Raw genomic sequence first — 19,642 nt, 5'->3', positions numbered from 1 at the left:
GGCCTGCAAAGAACTGTGTGTAACAGAGCATACAGACTGATCAAACTAGCACCTGAATTAAAACCAAAAGGCAGGAGAACCAGAAGTCTACTTTCATGATGTAAAAGCACTTGCTCAAATTAAAAATAATTTTTAATGTTTTACAATCATGCAGAAAACTGCAACTGGAGTGGCCAGTCCTCAAAGGACCCTGTCTTTGATGGAGGGAAACAAGAATCTAGATAAGACTTGAGGCCGATTATGCCATCACCTTCTTAGTTATCAGTACTTGAAGCAAACCCTGTAGCCTCTCACTTCTCTTGACCCAACATAATTCTCTTAACCCAACATACTGTTGTTATGAACATCAAACAAAATAAAGCATAGGGGAGTGCTTTGAAATTAGTAAAATACTCTCCATAAATACAAGGTAATGTTATTATTGGTTTTTATCTAGGAAAACATTTGCTGGAAAAGAGAAACTTTATCCTGTTTGGAATTTGCCAGCCGATTGTTTAACAATGAGCATTGTAGCATGGTTTGGCTAGGTGAATTTCACTGCTTTTATTCTGATCAATCCATTGACCCCATTTCTAAAAAACTAGCTCCTTTTCTAGGGTCTACTGTATTATATTATATTATAGTATAGTATAGTATAGTATAGTATAGTATAGTATAGTATAGTATAGTACAGTATAGTATAATATGGGGTATGAAAGAGAGTGATGGTATTAAGTCATGAGAGAAGTGATTAACGATAGATGCTTTCTTGTGTTTTTCCTATACTCCCATACTTCTATTTTACTTATCTGTGGAAGAAGCAGTATTTTCTCATATTTGAATTTCTCAGCTTATAAAGAACTATCATGAAATTATATGTACTATACATTTATATAGTAATAAATAGACTCTGACCAGATAGCTTGAGTAGTCTGTTAATAATGATACTTAAGAGGCACTCAAACAAGTGGAAGAAATCAGCTTAATATTTAAAAATCTATAAACATTTATATATATATTGCAATCTGAGTGGTGATGTAGCTGTTAGAGTTAAGCAAAAACAAACTACATTTCAAGAGAAATACAACTTATTATCTTTGAGTACATAAAACAACTTCTTCCAAATTATAGAACTTGTATATATTCTATTAAATACATTTTTAAAAATCAAATTAGTGATTTGTTATGAGACTTGATATTACTAATGTACAGAAGGCATCTTTAAGCAATAAGATAGTCTCCCTAAAGCTCGTATGATATATTATTATTTTGTTCAGTAATTTTTTCCCTATAAATAGTAAAAAGGTTGTATCAGTCCAGCCCACAAGAACTTGTCAAACAATATAAATTTGTTTTTAAGAATATTCCCCCACATATTATTTTTTGTTTTACATATTTATAGCCATGTGCCCACTTAATTTTGTGTTTATTTATTTCTCTTCACTGGGAAAAGACAATAGCAATGGACCATAGCTACCTACTATCTCCAGGGGAAATATGCATCTATGTCAAATCCATCCTATTGATGTTAGCGTAGGCCTCATTTGACCAAAAGAGAGCTGTATTATTTATGAAGACATTTACTATTCCAGAATGTCAAGAAGTTGCAAAAACATCCAATGAGAGTCAATTTAGCTTTCTGTTTCCTGACTGCCAGCGAAACAAACGCTTCTTACCTGCAGTGCACAACCATCGGACCAGCATCGGGAGGGTTACAGGTTTTGACTCTACGTAAGAAAGCTAGAAAAGGTGTAGGGTGTTCTGGAACACCATGATCAGGCCAGGCGGTGAACTGGAATTGTCTCACTTCTCTCTTCTCACTTGAACCATTCTGTGAAATAGGAATATCAGCTGAAATTCTGTTTTCCCAGCCTCAGGTGGTAACGATGAATAACAGGGAAGAGGTAATGCTAAAATGTGCTATTTTAATTCCTTTCTACCACCCTATAGGCTTTGGGAAGACACACTCTTTGGAAATATAAACCCCAAGCTGTTTGTAAATGACAAATATTTGCGCAGGAAGACAAAATTCTTAGGTGAGAAGCATTATATTTTTCAGGTTTAACTACCAGGAGAGCTCCTATCACATTTTACAGGAAGAGCTAGTTCTTCTTCATCTATTCTTCATTGGCTGAAACTTTCATTTGGAGCAAGAGTTTTATATTTTCTGATAAATCGCCAGACAAGAAGAAAAATGGCTGAGTGATAATGGAAGATTTATTTCATTCTTCACTGTTGCCATTGGGATCAAGATTTAAGTAAAGCCTTAAGAGATTTCATTTCTCAAAAGCAGCTTTCTTTAAACAATAGAGAGGTGAAAGGGAGGAGAAAAAGATGAAAAGCAAACCTTGTAAAGTGCAAATGTTCGAACACAATATGTGGCCAGCTCCACAGTATCAAGCAGCGTTACTTGAACCAGTCCGTGGGTTTCTGTGCCTCTGCTAGGCCAATACTGGTCACACTTCACCTACAAGAAACAAGTGATACATTCAGGGCAAATGCTCATCAATTTCTCTATTAACTTTGCTTTGAGTTGCTGTTGAAGGAAAACAGCTTTTCTGCATTTCATTTTATGTTGATCTTTTTCTGGCATGCATTTTTGTTATCCCAATATATGTAAATTACTGCTCTGATGCCAATATAAACTACATTTTTCAAACTGGTAGGAATACTAAACAGTAACAGATTCAATTTTCCTGGAGAAAAATAAGTTGCAGATCATTGTTGGGTAAAATACAGAGAGAGGGATTTGAAACTTCAGTGTGCCTGAAAAGAAAACAAATTTGTCCTGGGACAGACGTTATGAATCGCATCGGGAGGATGACACTTTGGCATTTAAACTACATGGTAAGATAGTGTTACTTCATCAAGATTTAAAAGGCAGAAGGTATTTCATCTTGAGCTATCACAACTTCCAAATATGCTTGTTTAAAGAAAAGTAGAAATAATTGGAAAATCTATCAAAGTATAATAAACAACATAAGCATGTGCTTCTTTTTTTTTTTTTAAACACAAGATAAATGTTATTTGTATCCAAAGCAAATTAAATCTATAATGTCTACAGGAAAAAGAGCTGTCTGTTCTTTAAAAGGAGTCTCAGAGGGTCATACGCTAACAGTGCAAAGTTTAAATAATTTAAAATTCATCCAAGATGAATAATCTACAATTTCTATGTGAAGTGGAACAAAAGAACATAAAAAGTTTTCAACCTAATTAGTTTAACACACAACAAAGAATAATTCCAAGTCTGCAGTAAACCTCAAATACACTGAATGAGTCTGTTGGGCATTAAAAAGTATAATGAAAAGTAACAAACACAGCACAATATTTTTGTAGTAAGGCCATAGATCTGACTGTATTTACCCTTTCTATCTCAGACTTGTTTTTAATGGGAGTAATTCTTAAGAGAACACAACTGAAATACATTTCTCTAGGTAAAGAAAGCTCCCAGCAGTATTTTACAATAGGGAATACACCTTTCTATTTGAAAAAGAACAGAAAATCACAATCTTTGGATTTAAACAAAGGCAATAAAGCATTATTATTAGAGACACTAGAAATTTTTTGGTTCAGCAAATAGAATTATTACATAATGATTTGCTTTTATGTTATATTAATATGAGTATTTGTAACATTCTGTGAATAATACTGTAATTTTCTCTTTCACGGAGATAGCATCTGCTCCTCTGAGAATTCAGGCTCTTTCCATGAAACTACTGGCCCTTCTAAGAAAGAGGTTTTATCCTGTACAGAATTTCCTAGACAAGACAAAAAAGACAAGCACTTTACAGCTATACAGTAAGCTAGATATTAAATTCACAAGGTTTGGTTCCTATGCCTTGATTTCAACTTTGAGACCACACAAACATCACCTTTTTGATGAAAACAAACAAAAATTGTCCACAATAAGACAAAAATTTTGCCTTAATAAGATTTAAAAAATACTTTGTGTGTTTCCTAGTTGTACAAAATAGCCTTCTGTGTTTTTTATTTCTATCATTTGCCCTAACTCAAAGAGATAACAACACAGGGAAATGATAATTCTTGAAGGAGAATACTGACATACAGTGACCAGGCATGGGCATCTCTATATGTTCTTTCACCATAAGCTAAAACCCAGGTCACAGATGACACATTTAGCAAAAGCTGCCGTCTGAATAGAACCAACACTACTTAAGCAGTCATGATACAGATGAGAAAAAAAAAATCACAAAAATTACGCCAAAGGCTTTGTTTTAAACCATGAAATAGATGTCAGGTGGATGTCTCCCAGCAGAGGACAAGAGGAACTCTGGAGACCTCATATTGTAATATTCAAGAAGATGCCAACAATGGGTTGAGTTGAAGATTCAAGAGAGAAACTCAAATTCATCATTTAACAGTTTCAGCTGGACAGCAAGCCTTTCGGTTTAAAATAAATTAATGAAATCCCTGAGGACAAATATCACTGTGATATGCACAAAAACAGCACATTAATGCAACAAAATGATCTATACAGTCAGTTCAATGCACTGAACCAAATTCAATATAATTATATTTTAAAACTGGGACTTGATTACATTTAGACCTTCTAGTGAGGTAAGAAAAGGAGATGAAGGAAAGAACGAGAAGACAACCTTCATAAAACTTTTGGAAAAATGACTCTCCATCTACAAATCTTCTCCATTCCTAAGATGTGGGAAAAGCTAAAATTATACTAATCCTCACATTTCTAGTAATAAGTTTGAAACTGCAGCTATTATTGGCATAGACTCTGACCCCTTTAGAAAAAAAATACCATGAAGCATTACTATAAGGAGTAAACGCTGTGAAAATTTCTAGCTAAAAGAAGAAAAAAGTTGCTTTTGTACTCAATTTGAACAATGCACTTTAATCTTATTATTTACCAAAAGAAAAATAAACATTTCAAACTCAACTGCAAAAATCAGAAGCAATTTTTTAAAGCGGATATATTTAAATATTACCATTTTCTCTCAGGAAATATTTCTCAAAAGGACCTTATGAAAAATAAATATCCCAACGTATGTGGAAATGCACACACATGGCTTCAGCGGTGGGATTAGAAGCTTTGCCTGAGCTTGTCTGAATAGCGACAGCAATACATGTTTCCGTTTGCTGGTGAGCACCTCAGCACTTCCTTTCTCGACCTCTTTCTCTGAGTAGCCTGCACACCTTCATCTGGTTTTGGAGGGCTGAATTCAAGGGCTTAGAGTTACTGACAAATATTATTTTAAGTCTCATTTTTTGCCATATGATAAACATATGATTTCTGATTTCAGCATTAGGGAGCAAGTATGCAACGTAGTGAGAAAGAAAAAGGAGAACAATAGAGATACTTTTTCTTTCCTCATTAGCTAGTATAAATGAACTATCTCCATTTTCGTCTCTTAAAATGTTTTCCTTTGACAACTGCCCTTCCCCTACTCAGTCTTCTTGAGAGAAAATATTATAAGGTATTTCTAGAGAGAGTTACTATTTGTTAGGCTTCACACATAAAGCTGATTGTGAGATGAGAAATGCAGGCAGCTCCCTTTGAGTACATATGAACTAGAAGGCAGGAGCTACTGAATACAAATACGGTTTTTTGCCTTTTTCTATTTGATTTAGAATGGATACAAGCGGCCTTTAGGACTGATTCATGGAAGGGCAGGCAGAGTCTCCCTGGATGCCTGGAAAATTGTTTCTCTGTTTCCAGGACCAAAGCCTAGCCGCCTCATCTGTGAAATGGGAACAGTGTCTCCAGCATTATGGAGCTATTGTGGGGACTGAAATGATGCCCCTAAAACACTTAACCCAAATGGCTGGCACAAACAGGCATTCAGCAAACACTAGCTACTATTGGTTATCAGTTTGATGACATTCTGGATTTTTGTGTGTGTGGGGTTGTTGTTATAAATCACCTAAATCAGTCTAAATGTGAAAAAAAGAACATGTTATTAATGTCAGCAGATATTGATTTAGGATTTTCTAGGTGCAAAGCAAGGTGTTAGCAGTTGTGGGGCATCAAGGTGACATAAGACCCAGTCCCTGCCCTCAATCCATCAGCCTTATTGACTACGTGGGGTGTTTCTACACCTCCTGGTTCTTCAAATAGGTGGTTCTGAGATTCCAAACAATTCCCTTCATCTATGTGGGCCCCCATCTCTTCTGAAAAGATTATGTGTTCAACTCTGAGGTGGAAAAGAAAAACAGCAGAACTTGTCACTCAGGCTGTGGTTTAGAAACATCACCCAGTAACTTTACTTGAAGCTTAAACTGAGACAGTTCAGATTTTTGGCTAAATTTGCGGGAGGCATTTCTTTTTATTATCACAAAGTTATTACCCTTAAGTGAAGCTTTCATTTTTCTATAATTATGGAAAGAACAGGGTGACCATTGCTAAATTTATGCAGTGGAATTAATTTATTTTACCTTTTTCATGACAAACTATCAAAATCAAGCTGATGGAATAATAAAACATATTTAAATGTATTTTGAAAAATCTTGTCATTGCAAATATCTGGTAGGAGCTGATCCATTAGGTCTGCTGAACATGCTTTGGGAGAAGGGCTCTCGTTCTAGGCTATTTTTACTCCCATATGGCTTATCTTGGGAGTGCTTAGCATATTGTAGGCACTCAATGAGCGGTAGCCAACTTTATAATCAATTAACTAGATTGGCTTATTTTTAAATTGTCTACAACTTTCTGAAAACAAAACCTCCTCATCTCAATTTAATAAAGACTTATTGAGCATGGCAACATGGCAAGGCATCAGAATTCCAACTGTAACAAACTGATACCTCCAAAGGGTTCTAGCATTGCTAATCCAAAATGTATTTGCCACGAGATTACTTAGCCAAAGAAGGACTTAGAATAGGCAATAAATGATATGTGGGACACCATAACTATTGCTAAAAGTGACTCTAAATTCGTGCCTAGTAAGTTTGGGCAGAGTGGTTGTTCAAGCATTAGTATTCTGTAAGGAATGGACAAGCAGGCCAACATTAGATAACACAAGTCACAGTTATTTCTGGGAGTGAGGAAATGTTGGTACCCTTTTGTCAATACCCATTTAATGAGGGAGACTATAATAAAGGAAAGTTTTAGATAAATATCATTAATTTTAGTGGGCAGAAAAAATAAATGCTGAACTATTTATTTCTATAGGTTATAGTAACTATTCTGGAAATTTTTAAGACCAGATTGAATACTTGATTTTCCACAATAAGGACAGAGAGCATCTCAGTGATTCTCTTTTAACAACAGTGTAGTTCTCTGCACTCAATCAATATTTGGCTATATCTATTCCCAACTGGCAGTCAGTCTGGTTTGTGTATTCCCCCATTTTATTATATCTTTACTAATCACTATTTAGTGGAGGACAAAGAGGCAGTACAATATTTGAAATGAGAGTGATATTAAAGCATTTGACCACCAGTGCAGTTTTTCATATATACAGCCATAAAGTTGAAAAATATTATTCTCAAAATAAACCAAATTACAAATCATAAAATTGCTTACCAGTTCATTGAACCATTCACACACTTTCCAAACTGCTTATTAACTTTAAAAAAGTTATTCCCTTTTGTTTGATGTGTCTGCCAGAAGTTGACATAGGGAGCTGCCGTAAACTTTTCCAATGACTTCCCCCATTAAATTGAAAGTCATTAAGTCTCACATTTCTGGCACTTTGTCCTAACCAGAGCAGAACTGTGTGAGGTGCCTCTTTCTCATGGCCAAGTAGCACTTTGGTATCAGCTCTTCCCACATGAGGTGGGTCCTCAGAGTATCCACCTCAGACCTAATCACTCCTGAAGATCACCTCGGTGACCCACATAGCCCTACAGCCACCTCTCCTTCTGCCTTGGTCTGCCCAGCAGTTGCCTTTGACTCCAGTGTCACCTCTTCTAAACAATATCATTAGATGACTCAATGTTTCAATAAAAATATAATTTATAAGTACCAGTCAGTATCAATGCAGTGCAATATTTTAACAACCAGTACAACTCCGTTGGGTATTTACCAGTTGAACATCAGCCTTTCCAGACATTCTGCTGATAAAGAACAGAGAAAAACCAAACATTGGACCCTAAACACTAGTAAACAGAGATTAACACATACTTCTGAAAACCTTAGAAATGAGACCTAATCCAGCACAGGAGAACCACAGACACGAACGCAGAGAATGAGAGAGGCTTTGTACAAAGTCATCAGGAGCAAAGTTGCATCTCCTCCTCCCATTCCAGCTCTTTACTCAGGCCATGAGGACTCTAATTGGCTTTAAGAGGAATGCTTTGAGCCAGAATCTGTAGGCTGCCTTTCTAAGCAGAGCAGGTGGGGTGGGGAAAGAAGGTAGATAATCCAGAGAGCTAACAAACAGCAAGAAATTGGTGGGATTCTTTCTCTTTTATCTGACGCTGTGTCTGCTGACAAGAGAAAACCGGAAGTGTAGAACTTTCTAGATAAGGACCCCAACATCCTGTAGATTGCCAACATGAGCATCATTCTTTTTGCTGCCAGCGTCCTATTTACATTAAGTGTCCACCACTTTCAAAAACAATCCCATACATCATGCAGACTCCAAAGGCAATGTTTGTGCTGCTGGTCCTAAAATTGCTTAAGGAAAAAAGCAGTTTCTGTTGCCCTAGATAGGCAGCACTTTAGGCTGCAGTTTGAGAAATTAAATGTTCATGGCCTTTGGCGCTTCCAGTTCCATTTGGAATAGGACACAGACCTGGCATTTGGAAAGCATTTGCTCTCCATTAAACTTACCGAACCTTGACAAACCAGAAGGGCCAAGAATTAGTCTGCCACTGGCCAAGGCTGGGCTTTCCAAAACTGATAACAGCAATGAAAACAATAGCACTGCCATTTATAATCTTCAATGGGATTCTGTCAAATTTTAACCCAAAAGGATCTCACAATCTGAAAAGAATCTCAAGCTTTGTTTTGTAGGAAAAGAAGAAAATGTTTGAGTACAATCTCTTTTTCTGCTGCTTCATGCTCAGAATTGCCCTTTTAGCCACAGAACAAAATGTGAACATGTCTCCACCTCACCTTCACTTTGTGCCAGGGTAAGTTTACTAAGGTGACATTCAAGGACTGGGGAAGATATAGGAGGAAGAGTGTGTGGTCATTAGGTCAGAAGTGTTCCACCAGCCAAATGTCAAGTTCCCTAAACTGTTAACAAAGTGAAGTTAACACCAGCCCGGTCCCTTTGGCCCTGACAGCATCTAACCTGCATTCATTAGCACAAACCACAAAATTTAGTAGGGCAGGAATTTTCCCATTCTTTGGCCTAAGATACAACTAAAGTCACGATGCACAAAACATTTGATCTGCTTTACTAATGTATGGCATCATCTGGTTTGTATGATTCCCTATTTGGAAACAGAAAACGGGACTTAAGATAGCTTGGAAACCAAGAATAGGATTCTTCATTTCTAGCCCTATATTTTCACTTCTAATTGACACAGCCCACATTGGATTACAATAAAAATCATGACTGATTTGTTAAGTGTCAAAATTTCACTCCCCATCTCCAACATTTATAACATAAAGTACACTTACAAACAGCTCTTTAAGTGAATCAACCCCCACTATAAAGCTCACAAGACAAGATAAACAATGAGTCTCTACTATGGGCAAGGAATGAAGGCAGGCTGGTGAGGTGAAGTGAAAGTCAGATTATATTCTAACCCTGACTAAGCCTTTCAACTGCTAATACTAATCAGGGTTACTCAAGAATTTTCTAAGCATGAGGCTGATGCATTCTCTCTGTGTTGTGTATTTCAAGATGGGAGACAGAGTAGGAGAGAAGCAGTCAAGAGGAGATAGATGAAGGGAAAAAGGTGAACAATCACACACTAAATAATAATTTAATATACACTTAAAAAAGCAGATGAATCCTACCTCGGAGATGCCAATTCTGCAAGCAAGGCTGCCAATCATGTGCCCCAGTCATCACAAATAATATCCTTGGAGTGGAAATCCCAGCTATATACATTTTACTTTCCCTACAAAATGCTTCATTTTTTCCAAACATTTTCCTCCTTCCATGTGGTTGCCCAGACCAATTCGTGTGCTTATTGGCATGTTATGAAACATGGAAACAATTAGAAACCACATTCTAGGGCACTAGAATGACTTGCTACAGAATCAATGAACTACGCAAAACTTGAGAGGATTTGGCAATAAAGATGGAAACTGTGGAAAAAAAACCCTCTAACAGTATTTCATATTACACAGTACATTCTACAACAGCTTTAAACGGATCTGTGTGTTTCAGGCAGAACTCATGCTTTCCCTTCAAAATCTTCAGCTTCTATCATTGTTTTTTGTTTTTGTTTTGAGATAGAGTTTCACTCTTGTTGCCCAGGCTGGAGTACAATGGTGCAATCTCGGCCCACCACAACCTCTGCCTCCCAGGTCAAGCGATTCTCCTGCCTCAGCCTCCTGAGTAGCTGGGATTACAGGCGTGTGCCACTACGCCTGGCCAATTTTGTATTTTTAGTAGAGATGGGGTTTTTCCATGTTGGTCTGGCTGGTCTCGAACTCCTGACCTCAGGTGATCTGCCCGCCTTGGCCTCCCAAAATGCTGAGATTACAGGCGTGAGCCACCACACCGGGCCCATTGTTTTTTTTCTTTCTTTATATACCCTAATGAAACTCATATGAAATATTTAACTTATACTTTTCCTTCAGGGTTGATAGCTGAACGTGTACACCAGGCAAAGAGTCTTCTCAGTTAAGTTTGGAATTCTTTAAAGGCCACATCTGAAGGGAAGTAATAGCATTTGAAAATCAAAGAACTCATGTTTTCAAATAATCAACTGAAGTCCTAAGTCATACTTCATACTTATAAGGGTTTCTTTAGCCATGCAAACACTAAGAATGATCAGTTCTCAAAACAGATGCTAGTGAAACTTCTAACACCTGCTAAGGAACCCAGAAGCCTTTTGTCTCAGTGAGCTGTTCTAACTCACCAAAGGTATTAATACAAGTGCTGTTGATAAACCTCAGACCTGAGTGACAACTTAAGAGTGAGCCAGCCAGGCATGGGCTGGCTCAAGCCTGCAATCCAAACACTTTGGGGGGCCCAAGGTGGAAGGACTGCTTCAGGCCAGGAGTTTGAGACCAGCCTGGGCAAAAAAGTGAGACTCTGTCTCCACAAAATTCAAAAATTAGCTGGGGGTGGTGCTGTGCACCTGTAGTCCCTGCTGTTCAGGAAGGATTGCTTGAGCCCAGAAATTTTAGATTACAGTGAACTATGACCACACCACTGCACTGCAGCCTGGACAACAGAGTAAGACTCTGTCTGTAAAAGAAAAACAAAAATGAGTGAACCAGGCTGTGGCAAAACAGAATTTTTGAAAAGAGAGATGGGCTCTAAGGCAGGGGAATTCTGTAGCACCATAAAATAACCAAAAAAGGGGAGAGGGGATGTAAAACTGAACAATAAGGAAACCTATCTTCAGTGGCACTTATCACTACCTGTAACCCATGTCTATATTACTTATGATTTTCATGTTGTATTACAGTCAGTGTAGCAGCCAGAATGTTCTATTTTGGTCTGTTCCCCAGCTGATCTCTATTCTGGAGATCCTGTCCTGGGGGAAAGCAAGTAGAAAAGAATCCCATGGTGTGAGGTCCACTCGCCTCTTGACTAAAATGCATGGGTGTGCGACACTGGGAAACGTGGGCACAATTAACCATGTTTAGGGACATGGAGAGGTTGGTCGGGATTCATCGTCAACCATAGAGAAATAAACTCTTTTCATTTGGGAACAAAGAGTGAATCATCTGGAGGCTATCTTTTGGGGAAACTGAAGTTGTCACTGTAAAGCCCCCAACTTCTTTACCAAACAATACCATTTGAGACTCACTGAGCCACCTTGCCACATCCTTTATCTCAGTCAATACCCACAATAACCCTTCCACATAATCCAAAAAAGGAAAAATGAGAATTTGAGGAGTCAAGTAAACTTGCCCATTGTCACACAGCTAGTAGGGGCTAGAGTTGGTATTTGAACTCAGACATCTGACTGCAAAGTGCCCTACCTGAAACTGTCCCGTAGCTGTCCTCTCTCATGGTAGTGTCCCCATGCAGTCTTGTGTAATATCAAGCTATCTTCTCTTCTCTTTCCTTTTCTCCTCTCTTCCCCTCTGCAAATCTATGGTCACTGGCAGTCTAGCATACTTCTAATTCACAGAAGCATTTACAACACGCACACGTATTTTCTTCATGTACCATAGGAATGAATATTATTTTAAGAACCTGAGCCTTAATCTAAATAATGACATTTCAAGCTTCAGCTCTTGGAGAGGTAATTTGTTTACACTACCTGGACTACCTCCCTTTATGAGGAAGACTGGTGCCACTTCCCTTCATAGGGCCAGGCTAGTTCCAATGTCTGCTTTGAAGTTGGCTGCTGGGAATTGAAAATTCACTGAGTCCCAAGGTCAGCCCACAGAACCCACCACGTTCCTAAAGTCTGGAGCTATAGATTTCACTAACAACTCACCCCTATTTATAACATTGTTTTTATAGTGAAAGCCAATTCCAGTTCTTGTTTGGGAATCCAGGAATGCCTTCTCCTTTCTTCCCGCTACTCTAGGTAAAAGAGCAACTGGATAGGGAAAGGGTGAGATGGGAATGATGGGAGGGAGGAAGATGGAAGAGCAGATGAAATAATATGAGGCTCCAGTGCTTTGTTAAATCTCTCCAGGACATGTGGTCATTTAGTCCCAAGTGTTCTAGACTGGAGAACAAAGGACTTTTGGGCCTTGGGGGCCAGGGCTCATGTGTATTGTCAGATTGATGGTGGCTGAGACTCCCCAACTGTCTATTGGCTTATGCAGGTCATCACAAATCTGGGTACAGGCTGAACCACCACAGCATAAAAATCACAAGACAGCATTTTAATTGGCCTCCTTAGGCCATTTAACAAAGGAGAAAGCTAACTTGCAAGAGCAAAGAGTAATTAATGAAGGGAGCAAACAGAGGTTCATTTAGTAACTTCCAAATAAGTTCCTCTGGCTGAGGGGGGTTGGAGGAGAAGGTAGCCTGCAACAGAAAGATAAACTGTAGGTATTTAAGTCACAATGCCTTTGGCCAAGAACTGCTCATTACCATCAGATGTTGCAGTGGCAGTGGGGCCAGTTAGAACTAACTTTATTATTAGAAGCAATTAGGGAGAAAAGGGGCAGAATTTCATTTGGTTATTTCAAAACAAGTTTCTGTGCACAGTTTAATGAAGGCCTGCAGTGTCAAGATAAAATGTGTGTTTTACTGAAAACAGCTTTTGCAAATGACTGCTTGTTACCAGCAGTTATCTCCAGGCAGAACAGACTGGGTAGGTTGGATTTACATGCATGTCGTAATATAATAGTTCAGCTGTCTCAGTTTCACAGAAGTGTCAACAGGCAGTATGGCTTGATGGTGAAGCACGTGTGTTCTGGAGCCAGACTGTCTGTCTTCAATTCCTATCCCTGACCTTGGTAGCTGAATGACCTTGGGCAAAGCTTCTGTAATGTTCTGGGCCCCAGTGTACTCATATGTAAACTGGAGGTCACAGCAGTGTTTCTTGTAAAGGGCTCTTATGAAGTATCAATGCACCTAATATGTTAGACATTATTATAGTTGTGAACTATTATATCCAAGATCACTTGGAAGGGGAGTTGTTTTTAAAGAAACTGCTTGATATATAGGAGTTACCTTAAGTACAAATCGGTAGCAAATCCATTTACATCTTTTGAATTGGGTTTGCATGTAAAGTATGGCAGATACTTGTCTTCAGTGTCATTTTTCTCTTAATTCCCATTTTAGACAATATTTCAACATCTCTATACAATTCAGATGTTCTGAAAAGATCTCATTGCTTTTTAGTTTTGCTAAACCAACCATTTATCACTGCTTTTGATTTCCTACCTTTGAGGTTACAGTTGTGGCTTTTTAATATGTTTCTGTCTGAGCTTTTCCCTTATAAATCTCTTGGGCAGCTTCTAAATTGTCCCTCATATACACACCTAGCCTTAGAGAAACTGCCATGTGTTGAGCTTAGAAGAACATTTACAGAACCTCAACTCTCGCACAGTAAATGGGGAATCAGGCTTTCTTCCTTCTAAATATCCTTTTTGAGACTACTATAACCACAGTAAAAGAGGCCTCTCACTTGTGGTTTCAGATTCTGTCTTGAACATCCCCATTCTTCAATGAAAGTATCTGCTGTCTTCAATGAAGTTTCAGAGATCCCATCATTAATTTCTCAAGGTTAAAGGCTGATTTTCTTCAGATGCTACAAAATGTACACATGTACTCAGGAATATGGTATACTGCTTACCCATTATTTTTTAGTCCTTCAAACCAACAGCATTTAACTAATGTGCCACGTACCCTAATATTGGACCCATATGATGAATAAAACTCTTTTCTTGGACCTTACCAAGCAATGACTCCATTATTAAAATCTACTCATTTTGGAGAAGTTTTAAACTAGCAAAACGCCCTCTATGCATTTATGTGTTTTCTCAGCCGTGTATTCAGCCACATCATTTTTCCAGCTGCCCTGACTTAATTTATACTAATGTGAATAATTTAAGCAAAAGCCTCTTTCACAGAACTGAAGTCTTACGCTGCAGATTATAAGAAAGAAAAAGTTGAAAATAGTGGAAGTACATATTGGTGGGATTCTCCCCAAAGCCCGTAGGTTCTTGTTCAACGGTGTTTTTGAAAGAGGTTCAAGCTAATATTTATTTTCTCTAACCAAGTTGTCTATTCCCGTGAATATTCCCTTTTTTTTTTCACTTTTTAGCAACCACACACATCATAACATGGGAGAATTTCTTTTGTGAAAAGACCCAGAGGAGTTTTAAAGAATGGTTTAATTAGAGTTGTTGATGCCCATTCATAATTAGTATCTGTTAGAAAGGTAAGCCTTAGGGAAAGGTTAGATTCTGAACAGAATAAAATATGCAACATAGCGACTCTGAGGGAAAATTTTTAAAAGGAAAGAGGTGGATACTTATTCTTACCCTTGATCTTTCTTCTAGTTTTGTCATCATGACAACTGTGGCACTCCGTTGTTCCCATATCATTCTCCAAAAGTCCCCAAATGTTTCGGGGAGAGATCCCTGTGTTGCAATATAGGCATTTTGTTTCCTATAGCCGTCTATGTAGTTGGCATTCACATAGTCACTTCCTGGGATCCCTGGAAAACAAGGAGTGTTATTCAACCAGGTGAGCACATCACAAGAGGAAATAGCCTGGGACATGACCTAATGGCAGTGCTATCTTACTGTTCCACCTCACACCAGAGAAGTCACAATATATTGAAGGTCGGGTTTCAAGCAAGATTAAAAACAGGTCCTATTAGAACCATCATGTTAAAAAAATGTATGCAAAAAAGTGTCAGGTCTTTATAATATGACAAAGAAAGAATACAATAGATGGTCCATAGAATGCCTTTTCTTTCACTGGTTGTTGGTTTTCTCTGTTGTACTGCGAAAAAAAATAGTTTGCAAAGAACAATAAACAACCTGGTAACATTCCTCACCCATGTGCTTCCCAGACAAAAACTAGATAAAAGAATGCCTGAGTCTGAAAATACAAAATAGAGTGGAACACACCATAATAATGAAAAATTCTTTGTAGATTTAGTTAACAGGAAACTCACATATAAACTCATTTAATATTTACAACAACTCTGCAGTAAGTCCTGTTATGAGTCCTGTCAGGAGAAAACTGAGGTGCAAAGAAGTTAAAGAAACTTGAGCAAGTTGCTCAAGTTGGTGGAATCAGGTTTAATCATAGGCTGCTGGTATGTGTCTTGACCTCTGTAAAGTATTGCTTCTCATTTAAAACTCATGATTTGTTGTAAGCAGCACATGAACTTCTTGGATTAGGACAGCTGCCTCCTAATTGGATGTCCAACTTCTACTTTTGTCCTCTCCAGTTTGTTCTCCATCTAACATGACAGCAGTTTTAAGAAATTTATTTCAGACACTGTAACTTCTTCAAACCCAACAATGGCTTCCCCTTATACTTCAAATAAAATACAAACTCTGAACATCGCTTACAAAGCTCTGCAACTTCCCAAACTCATCTCATTCCACTCCCCTCCTTGCCTTTAAAACTCTAGACACTGGTCTGCTTCAATTATTAGAAAACATTTATTTATTTCCCTCCTTAGCTCAATCCACATCCTAGAATATACTCTGTCTCCTTCCCATCATAAAACACCCATCCAGAAGGCCTGCCCTGGAGTACCCTGAGACATCAGAACTCCCTTGACAGCCCGCCCTTTATACTACTGATTAAGGTTGTAATTATATATTTACTTGTTTGTTAAGTTGCTTATTGCCTATTTTGACCATGTCTCTTTTATTCACCTTTGCTACCCTAGTGACAAAAGAGTAAATAATTTCCCCCAATTCCAACATGTAATCAGTAGCAGAGATGTAATTTAATGTCGATACTGTGATTTAAAGCCTAATTTTCCATCAGCACATGTCTTTAAGAGAGATAGAGGCAAATCTGAACTTCTTCCAAGAAGAGTAGCCACAGTGATTAAGCGAATGAAAGCTACTCCATATGAGAAAGAATGTATATTATAGCCTAGCAAAGGAAATGGTAGGAATTGGGATGAGAGCTGCCTGTGAGAAGAAGAGAGGTTTAGATTTACTCTGTTGAGTTCCAAGTTTTAAATTCTGAAAGATGTAACTACAGAAACATGAATTTCATCTCAAATACAAGAAAGCATTTTCAAATGGTCAGAATCAAAAAGGGAGTTAAGTTTCCTTGGAAGGTCATGAGTTGGCTATCTGTAGGGGGGAACAAGCACTTTATAGGAATGTCAGCATGACATGGGAGGTACACTAGAACTTGTGCATGATCCCTTCTACCCTGGGAAATATGAGTCTTGGAATGATGGGGTAACCATTTTTTTTTCTTTATAATGAAACATATGTTCCCAAGCTAAAATTGTTATATTTCACTGATTGCCACTTGCAATGACTTTGACTGCTTTTCTGATTCCAGTTTTAAAGTTGATCCTCTCAAGAAAGGTAATGAAAATCAGATGGAAACTACTGCACTCTGAGATGAACACATGGATATGGAATACCACCAGCATTAGTTGAAAAGCCTTTTGAGCAAAACTTGAAATGCATGGTTGGTTGTAACATTATTCATCTATTACAGCTACTCAAGAAGCAGTTGGGGTTTTGGCAGCCCTTTGTTGATAAAGATCCTATTCCTCCCCAACACCAGATTACTGTAGATTCAAATGACGGTTTAAATACAATTCTCAGGTTACAAACGCTGGGACGTACACACATCTTACATATCCATAGGATTTGGTTCTGAGTCAAGAATGAATCCATCTAACAGGAAAAACCTACTTTCAAAATTTTAATTTAGCAGTTAGCAACATTAAAGAATTGATAAAAAGGATTCTGGCTAAGGGCCTCACTCAGCTGCCAGTATACAGAAAACTTTTTTCCAAGAAAACTCAGAATGGAGAAATCTAGGCTAAATGACTCAGAAGATTCATCACCTGGGCCCTGTGCCACTTCCCCCCTTATCAAGGAAAGCAAATGTGTCTGAACAATGCATCTGAGGACAGAGAAGATGCACAGGAGAATCATTCCTAAAGACAAGGAATCAGACCCATCCAACCCTCTTTGCGTAAAAATGTTAATCAGTTATTATGTAATGAATTGGGGTTTTTTGCATACTGCTCAAGTTTGAATAATAAATTATTTTTGTTTAACAAGGAGGGGGTAGGCTGCTACTGAATAATGATTGCACTTCCCAGGATAAGAATACAAAAATGTTGCCTGAAGACTACTAGGCACCAGGTGAAGACTCCTGGTGAAGACTACTGGGCACCAGGAATCAATACTATCACTAAAGGCTTGAAGAATTTAGGAATTGGGCAAAGTGTAGTAATTCATGCCTATAATCCCAACATTTTGAGAGGCTGAGGCAGGAGGATCACTTGAGCCCAGGAGTTTGAGCCAGTCTGAGCAACATGGTGAGACCCTGTCTCTATAAAAAAAATAAAAATAAAAAATTAGGCTGGTGTGGTGGCTCATGCCTGTAATTCCAACACTTTGGGGAGGCTGAGGCAGGAAGATTTATTGAGAACAGGACATGACAAGCCTGGGCAACATGGCGAAGAGACCCTGTCTCTACAAAACACTAAAAACTTGGCTGGATGTGGTCGTGCATGCCTGTAGTCCCAGCTACCTGGGAGCCTGAGGTAGGAGAATCATTTGAGTCCAGGAAGTCAAGGCTGCAGTGAGCCATAATTGCACCACCACACTTCAGCCTGGGCGACAGAGCAATACTCTGTCTCAATAAAAGATAAATAATTAATATTTTGAAAAATAACATAATTGAAAACAAAATCGACTACCTGGTAGAGCAAATTATTAAGCCAATGCTTTACATCGTGAAGATAATGCTGAGGTTCCTCTTATATTTTGATACCTATTTGTAAGAAGGTAGTACATGGAATGAAAGCCTCCTTCCGGCAATCTCTTTACGCACGCTGGTGAAAAGACATTTCAGGTAAGTTCTCTCTCACAGATCCTCTGCAATGTGGAGATAAAAGAGATGGCTATGTTCTCCAGAAGCTCTAAGATCTAATGAGTCCTGTATTCATAAAACCCAATATAACACACTGTGCAGAAAGATGAAGGAGAAAAAATTTTAGAAAGGATGGTGGCGTGTCCTAAAAATATTAACCCCAGATTGGAAGCTAATGTTAATCAGCAGTCCATTTCAAGTAGATGAGACTCTGGTTTTTAATGTGACATATTTAGAAAGACTTTTCAACCAACACTGTGAAAATAAACAATATGCTGCTTTCCAAATGTTTTGGTGCCATGAAATGCTTCTTCAGTAGTTCTTGATTAGGATGTTTCTGCTGGAAGGCTGGATCTAACATTCTTCCACTTTTTGGGGGTGACTTTCTCTAAGTAGTGCATATTTGTTTATTTAATTTTCAATTCCCTGCCTTTTCCAAAAAATGATTTGCTTCTGCTAATACAGCATTAATCAGAGTGCACTTCTAATCCAAGAGAAGTGTGTGAGAATTAACTTAATTCCTTTGGGGTTATGAACGATGGAAATATAACTTGAAATGTAGTACTGAAAGAGTATAGAATTACTATAAATTAGGTGATTGCTTTTCATTCTTGGAGTCAAGGATACCTTCCTCTAATACTAGAATAACAGTGCTTGATTTGTTTTTTGGGGTTTTCTGTTTGTTTGTTTTTTGGTTGGGGAAAGAGTTATTAAAACAGGAGGAACATGACAAAGATGTTTGCCTTCTGCTCCTCATAAGCAAAATGTTCGAACGCACTGGCCCTGCTGCAGGAACTCTCTTGGAGTCAGTTGGTCTTAGTGTCTTTGTTCAAGAACAGCTTACCTCTAAGACTGGTTCTTTCCTAGGAGTCCATGGCTCTACTGCATTTATAAAACGGAGTGGGTTTTCATGATTTCTCATGCATTGTTTCATGTGCATTCTCTAATTACTAACAGTGATGTCAATAGTTGTAACCCCATAAATAATTGTTTAGCCTTCTAATCTTACACATGAGAAACCTAAGGCTAGACCCTCTAACTTCATATTATACCAATATGCTCCATTCCTGGGTTAAAGTGTATTTCCTCCG

The 19,642-nt window shown here is 38.1% G+C and overlaps 1 protein-coding gene across 3 annotated transcripts in view; it reads right to left on the bottom strand.

The window, feature by feature from the left end:
* PTPRD (protein tyrosine phosphatase receptor type D) overlaps positions 1 to 19,642 on the bottom strand; it is a 1,191,315-nt gene that overhangs the window by 59,510 nt on the left and 1,112,163 nt on the right. For all 3 annotated transcript variants that reach the window (XM_063649531.1, XM_063649529.1, XM_063649530.1), the window contains 3 exons: positions 14,993 to 15,168; positions 2,327 to 2,446; positions 1,656 to 1,810 (listed from right to left, as the gene is read on the bottom strand). In XM_063649531.1, coding sequence (XP_063505601.1) covers positions 1,656 to 1,810; positions 2,327 to 2,446; positions 14,993 to 15,168 — 451 coding nt within the window. The remainder of the gene's footprint in view (positions 1 to 1,655; positions 1,811 to 2,326; positions 2,447 to 14,992; positions 15,169 to 19,642) is intronic.

The sequence above is a fragment of the Pongo pygmaeus genome, chromosome 13, assembly GCF_028885625.2.
Source record: "Pongo pygmaeus isolate AG05252 chromosome 13, NHGRI_mPonPyg2-v2.0_pri, whole genome shotgun sequence".
NCBI classification, from domain to species: Eukaryota; Metazoa; Chordata; class Mammalia; order Primates; family Hominidae; genus Pongo; species Pongo pygmaeus.
The sequence above is the reverse complement of the archived record's forward strand: the minus strand, read 5'-3'. Positions and strand labels throughout refer to the sequence as shown.